We start from the raw sequence: 7,447 nt of genomic DNA on the forward strand, positions 1-7,447 counted from the left end.
ATCGAAATCTCGGCTGGAATCTCAGTAGCTTATCAATATTTCTCTCTGAAAACTTCCTATAAAAAATCAGATTCGATTAAACCAGCACAGATATTAGAGAATTTGGTCATGAGCTTTTAAAATTAACAAAAGCTTCATGTTTATGACTATTTGTGTGCGGGACCTCTTGGTTTAGGTATGGAGGCGTAATTCGAAAGCCCTGTTATCCAATGCCAACTTGGGGGGATAAGATTGTCGATCACATAATCTAACGTGTGTCCTTTGGTGAATGGATCTTCTTAGGTCACATGCAGTTGGATAACTTGGTCGATCATGAAGAATTATGGGTCCCCATTTGCAGCCACGTGCCCACCTCCATTCTGGACAAAGCTTCACGGCTACCTCGCCCACGTCACTCCCCAAAAGTGCCAAGCCGTGGACCTATCTCTTCATCTTTATGATGATAATAAAGGTAAGAACCAGGCTTCGCTTCAGATTCAGAAGCTCTCTCAACTTCTGTTCTTTTCCCAACTCTGACTCCCACTCTGCACTTTCCCGTGTAAGTTTTTAAGATCTTTCTCTCACAGTACTCATAAGGGTCGAAACCCACCTTTTTGTTGAGCCATCTTTAATGCTCACCGTCCTGAATTTCCTTACTTTTCTTGTTGTTTGATGTGATTTCTCAACTGGGTCGATGCTGGTTTCTGTTCTTTCAATCTTGCTGGCTCTGTTCTTCTGTTTTGATTCGAGGTTTGGTTCTTCTTGGCTGTTGATATCTTGTGGAATGTCTTTTTGACTGCTTGTTTGTGTGTTTGAGTTGAATCTTCTCTTGTTTTTGTTGTGTTTCTGTATATGAAAACTCACTTTCTTGGATGTCTTGTGCTGGTTAAATTTTGATTGCTTGTGGAAGGTCTGCTAGTTTAAGTGTTCATGAGCAAGAAATAGGCTTCTTTGGTTTGAATTGTGATGAGTAAGCTGTGTTTTTGTGTCAAAACATCACATGGATCTTGGAAAATAATGGCAGGTTTCTCTTCAATGGCGGATCGGCTCGACTCGAAAGAAGATCAGTTCATGTAAGGACATGAACTGATAGAGATTTTGAACATGAACCAATGGAGAGAAGTTGTGAATTCTGTGCTGCACTAAGGCCAATTATTTACTGTACGCCTGATGCAGCTCACCTTTGTCTTTCCTGTGATGCAAAAGTTCATTCAGCTAATGCACTTTCGAGTCGACATCTTCGGACTCTCTTGTGCGAATCGTGCCGAAGTTTCCCTTCCTATCTTCAGTGTTTAGATCATCGAATGTTCTTGTGTCGTAGCTGTGACCGAGCGCTTCATGTTGCCTCGTCCCAACACCAGAAAAAGATTATCAGAGGATACATGGGATGTCCTTCAGCCAAGGATTTTGCACAACTTTGGGGTTTTCATGTCAATGAAGTTGACAAAGATAAGTTTGTGTCCACTTCTGCCTCTGATACTTCCGGTGTTATGGCTTTCGACACAGCGGGACGAAGCTGTTCGCGTATAGCTGGAGTGGCTCGAATGAGCTATCCCCCTCATACTGAAGCTGAAAACAAGGTTGGATCATTGTCCCAAACTACACAAATTACAGCATTAAGCACTCTTTTATTATGGGTTTGTCCTTTCGTCGTAGTTTTTAAAATTAGACGTAATTTAGGCGATCGATCAGTTTAGATCTGTCGTGATTGTGCAGTTCAATTGATGAACTGCAGACCTTTGATTCTTTTATGAGTATTCTACTGTATTTTCTTGATGAAAGAGGGACTTAATTCTGGTTTCTACTGCAGATGCTTTACAAAGGTCAAGAAAAGAGCAGTTCATTCATTTTTCAACAAATTCTAGACTTGAGTCGTCTCCAGCTTATAAAGAAGAATAACGATTCGCCTTTGATTCTTGGTGACGAAAAAGATGGCGCATTTTCTTTAAGGCCTTGTGCGTCGGAGAAGTTCGAGCGATCTCTTAATCAACACCTGCACCCTTCCGAGGACCGGGGTACTGAACTTCAGCAAAAGGACGGTTCACTTCAGGAGCAGAAAATGATATCGTTTACTCAGCTCGAGAATTTTCCATTGTCATCCCCTATTTTGATTCCTTTCCATGGAGAATCCCTTTGGCATTGTAAAAGCCCAGCTGAAAGTAGTCAGGTATGTCTGTTGAACAAACTCATGGATTTTGGTTCTGAAATTTTATGTTCTTTTTTCTCAAACATGTTTCAAAAACTTGGCAGCTATGGTCTCAAAATATGCAAGATCTTGGAGTTTGTGATGAGCTTGTTTGTCGCGATGATTTCAACATACCTGAAGTCGATTTAACGTTCCAGAACTTCGACGAGATATTCAACAGTGATCAAGATCCTATGGGAGGATTGTTTGATAATAAAGATGAGTCATTCTCCTCCATCGAGAAGGATATGTCGTTCGATAAAGAGGATAATCGCCATGGAAAAGGGATGGAGGTTCGAAGCGTTTTAAATTCTCTCTTTTCTTTAGATCCGTGACAATGAATAATCAAGTTCCATTTTTTAGTTTACTTTATTGTAACGGTTCAAGCACACCGCTAGCAGATATTGTCCTTTTTGGGCTTTCCCTTTCGGACTTCTTCTCAAGGTTTTAAAATGCGTCTGCTAGGGAGAGACTTTCACGCCGACGTGGGATCTCACATTTATTCTCTTAGCTTCTGCTTCTTCTTCTTGTTATTGTATTGCCAATTCATATAAATCTGTGTGTGACAGGCAAGCTCAGGTAGGTCGACATCTTACATCTTCCCATCGGATCTTATGGACAAAGATAGTGATGATCCCTCAGGTGAAGCTTGTAAGCCTCCCACGAGTACAACCACGGAACGTGCTCGTCCAATCCGACCCTCCTTTTCAACTTTGTCATTTGTTAATTCAAGGATGAGTGTTGACACTGCAAGTACTGGTTGCCCTGATGGGGCTGGAGGCGAGCCTTCATGCAGCTCGCCTTACCGTCGTGAGCGTAAACAGTCCGTGCCCCTCAACGACCACGCTGCAACAAGAGGGTACAAAGAAAATCAGCAATCTCAACAGTAAGTTTCAAAAAGTGCATACATTTCATGAGTTCAAAAGATCCAATACAATACAATGAATCCTTTGCTATTTTCAGGCAAGAAGAGAAACAAATTCGACGAAAGGGCAGATCTCTCATGAAGAAACGAGTAAAGGGTCGATACGAAGAAGGCGAGCGATATGACTCGAATGTCGTTGCTATCAGTCGAAGTTACTGAGCTTCGGGTTCGTGTTTCTTTTTGTACATCATTTTCAACCTCAGAAGGCATTTCTCTTCACTTTAATTCTTTTGAATCAGTTCTTTCAATGTGGATTGGCTACACTTTACCTAAGCTTAAGAGAACAAAGCTTTGGGCAAGCCTTCATAATTCATTCTAATTAACAGTGGAAGAAGCTATTCATTAAAGAAACTAACATAATTTAGGCTCAACTCAATTGTTCGGGTTTTAAATATTTTCAAGCAAAATAATTTAACCTTAACTCAACTCAATCATAAACATTTTTATTTATTCAAATTTTTATTTTTAATAAAAGAAAAATATTAGTTTATAAAATAATTATTCATTTATTTTTAAATATTTAATTAAAATTTAAAAATTAACTTCCATTAAAAAAAATTGAAAGTTCTATTTTTAAAAAATAATTATTAAATTAAATAAAAATAAAATAAATAAATAAATATATATATATATATAATTGGATTAATCGTGTTTTTTTTTGGGTCATCAAATTTTTTAAACATTCTTACCCTATTCTTTATCCGTTATTATATTTTTTTCTCTTCTATATCAAATAATATAGTTTAAAAAACGTTGAAAATCAAACAAAAGTAATTAAAATTATTAAAATAGTAATTATCTTATCTATGTTTTCTCTTCTATATCAAGTATAAAAAACGTTGAAAATCAAACAAAACTAATTAATAATATGTAATATAGTTTAAATTATCTTAAAGTAAATGAAAGGGGAGAAAAAGAAGAAAGATACGCTAGAAGGAGGGCTTGAACCTCCGACCTTGTGGTTAACAGCCACACGCTCTAACCAACTGAGCTATTCCAGCCTCTGGTACTACGTTCATTTAGTATTATTAAAAACTAACTACAACCGGCGAAAATTTTAAAAAAAAAAAATCAAAATAATCTAACCGACTTAATGGTCGCATTTTTATTTAATTTTGAAATTTGACGAGCGAGTTTTATAAATAATAATTCTAAATTAAATTTTCATATTTTACTTTCTAAAAAATTTCTCATTATGCTAATTTTATGCACCACACCACACGTCCACGGTTCTCTGATCGAGCTTCAAAATTTGAATGACCTCGGTATGCTTCTATAACATGATCACATTACTTAATTTTTGTTTCCAAGAGTGAAACTATATCTACAGACCGACATGCATGCTTTGTCATCATTCATATGCTTCCTAGAAAATAATATCGGAAAGTCGCCAAATATAAAAACTGCACCTTATTGATATTGATATATATAGAAAATTATTATTACTATTGTTTTACTTAATTTGATAAAAATTAACTTTTAAATTTATTGAAAGTAAAATACTACCTTCGAAACTTGAATGTATATGTATAATAAATGACATATAAAGTAAATTGTTACATACGAACAAAACTATATGATATGAATTCAACTACTGACCCTTTGCATGTATGTGAAGGACCGATTACAAAAGGTTAAGAAGATTCAAGAGGCCTATACATCGCATATTCAAAGGCATAATCTTTACCGCATTAACATGTCAAATCAAGAAAATAATGGAGTGGCAATAAACTCCACCTGACATTGGAAAGTGACTACTAATTAAGACAATTTATGTCATGTCTTGTTTTTTTCAATTTGTATTTAGTATATTTTATTCGTAGGTGTAGTTTGCTGTAGGTAGATGAACTTCATTATGTTTCGGTTATCTTTTTGACCTATTCAAAGGCATGTAATATTCATGTTGACAATCAATTCATCCATACAAACAAAACCTTTGTGTTTTCTTGATACTTTTTCGGTGTTATTCGTTTTCAAACCTTACTTTGAGTTTGATGTTTAAACCGATTCATTGGATTAGTTTTGATCAAGCTAATTCTGGAGTGAGTCGTCTTGGAATCTAAGAATGACCATTATAGATTTCAAGTTCGATCTAAGAGTTATTCATCCTCTAATCAGCTCTCGAGAAGAATCAATTCTTACAAAATCTAGCATGGTAGGCGCCTATCACTGTATATATATATATATATATATATATATATACCCCGGAGTTTTTAAAATTTTTTTTTCTTTTAATATTTAAAAATAAGTCTCTTTATCTAAAATATGTGGCTAAGTTTATTTTTTATATATTTTGACTTTTTTTATAAAGAAAAAAATCGTGGGATCCGATGTGCACGCGTGCATTGTACGCCGCCCGATTTGGGGCATGAACTTCGGCGAAAAGATTTGGTACGTTGGATTGGATTTGAAACGGATCGCCGTGCGGCGTGAAACGCTACAAGATACGGCATCGAGTCTCACGCGCCCAATTCCCCCCATTAAAGGACACCAATTGGACACCCTTTTTTGGAATTTCGCACCCCACTTTCCACATTCTTCCTTTGATGGGGGTCTCGAGTATCCAATGATTGTTCCCCTTTTTTCCGCTTTTGCCCCTTCTCCAACATTTGCGTTTCCCCACGCGCCTTTTATTTCCTAATAAATTAATCTTACTTACCTGTCTAACACCGTATGTATGGGATTAATTAATTGTGATTGAATAATTTTTTTTGACGTCCGAATGACGTGTTGGTAATGTTGGACATAGCAACGGTTCTGATGCTGCCACGATTTACATGGACGACTGAGATTGATCGGAAATTCCACGTGGCATTTATGTTTTAAATAATACTTCATATTTAGGCGTTTGAACCCTAATTAGGCTTCACATGCTACAAAAGAAAGACTCCATTTAGCTTATTTATTCCTTTTTCTTTTATTTTAATAATTATAGGGACGGAAATTGAATGATACGAACTCGAGCTTCAGTTTGTCCTATCACTCGTAGGCAGAATCGTGAAAAGAAATGAGAAATGGTCTCGATGACAAAGACCCATTTTGTGGACAAACCGTCTCGTCTCTTTTTTCTTCAAGTGGTGGATTGAACTGCAATTAGGTCACGAGAGTGGATTCAGTCGAAAAAACGAAATATTATCTCAACGACAAAAACCCATTTCGCGAGTGGACGTTTCGTTTATTTTCTCAAAATAGTAGATCAAAATTCAATCGTGTCACGAGAGTAGATTCAGTCAAAGGAAATAGAAAACTGTATCAATAACAAAAACCCATCTCATGGGTAGATAGTCTCGTATCTTTCTTCAAAGTAGTGGATCGAATGTCAAACAAGTCAAGAGAGCAGATTCAATCAAAGTAAAGGAAAAACGGTATCAATAACACAAACCCATCTCGTGGGTAGACCGTCTCGTCTCGTCTCGTCTCGTCTCGTCTCTTTCTTCAAAGTGGTGGATCGAACTTCAAACACGTCACGGGAGCAAATTCAGTCAAAGTAAAGGAAAAACTGTATCAATAACACAAACCCATCTCGTGGGTAGACCGTCTCGTCTCTTTCATCAACATGGTGGATCGAACTTCAAACACGTCACGGGAACAGATTCAGTCAAAGTAGAGGAAAAACTGTATCAATAACACAAACCCATCTCGTGGGTAGACCGTTTCGTTTCTTTCTTCAAAGTGGAGAACCGAACTTCAATCATGTCACAACAGTGGATTCAGTCAATCTCGCCAATCTACTTAACTATACTAAAGTTGATTTAAAAAATTTCGTATAATCTCTTCTATTATCTTATATTCAACACTCATATCCGGTGAGAACTGTTTGACTTTTTAAAACACGTAAATTTCAGCTTTTAGTAGATATAGTTGACAAACACATAGTAAAGTCATTACAAGGCGTGTCCCACTTTTTTAAAGTGGTCGTGTCTTTCTTGCCTCATCGACCGTTACCACTTTTTTTTCTTTCTTCATGCCCATTGTGAAAATTTTGACTTTTTTACCCTTCTCCTTTTGCTTTTTTTCTTTGATTTTTCCTTAATTTTCCCCAACTTTTTTTCTCTAATCATTTTTAGGAGTTTAATAGGGAGTTAATGTATATATTATGAAAATCTAAGACATGACTTAAAGCCGGGGAAACAGACCGCTGTCCAACGACTAGGACTCGTGTACGAGGAGTTTTGAGCGTGAGCTACCACTCATGCAGCAGCAAAGACTCGTAACTCTCGAAGAGGAAGAAGACACCAACCGCTCAAATCACTGTAGCAAACCCTCCCTTCATTATCAACCAAGGAGAGTCGGTCTAAATATACGTATAAGCTGATTTAACTAAAACGTTACAAATTTATATAAGTCGTAGGTTCAAT

The 7,447-nt window shown here is 36.7% G+C and overlaps 1 protein-coding gene and 1 non-coding gene across 3 annotated transcripts; one reads left to right on the top strand and one right to left on the bottom strand.

Annotated features, from left to right (window-relative positions):
- Positions 1-408: 408 nt before the first annotated feature.
- On the top strand, positions 409-3,420 carry LOC111801814 (putative zinc finger protein At1g68190). Of its 2 annotated transcripts, none has more exons than XM_023685985.1 (6): positions 409-729; positions 1,004-1,559; positions 1,790-2,146; positions 2,230-2,457; positions 2,734-3,050; positions 3,128-3,420. In XM_023685985.1, the coding sequence occupies exons 2-6, from the start codon at positions 1,092-1,094 to the stop codon at positions 3,246-3,248; spliced, it is 1,491 nt and encodes a 496-aa protein (XP_023541753.1). In that variant the 5' UTR covers positions 409-729; positions 1,004-1,091; the 3' UTR covers positions 3,249-3,420. The 2 variants fall into 2 exon arrangements, with proteins under 2 accessions (XP_023541753.1, XP_023541754.1); XM_023685986.1 differs by having other exon boundaries at positions 411-538.
- A 596-nt stretch (positions 3,421-4,016) lies between these two features.
- On the bottom strand, positions 4,017-4,090 carry TRNAN-GUU. Its single transcript has one exon. It is a non-coding gene; the product is annotated as a tRNA-Asn (tRNA).
- Between the last annotated feature and the right edge of the window lie 3,357 nt (positions 4,091-7,447).

Source organism: Cucurbita pepo, chromosome LG09 (genome assembly GCF_002806865.2).
Source record: "Cucurbita pepo subsp. pepo cultivar mu-cu-16 chromosome LG09, ASM280686v2, whole genome shotgun sequence".
Classification (NCBI taxonomy): domain Eukaryota; kingdom Viridiplantae; phylum Streptophyta; class Magnoliopsida; order Cucurbitales; family Cucurbitaceae; genus Cucurbita; species Cucurbita pepo.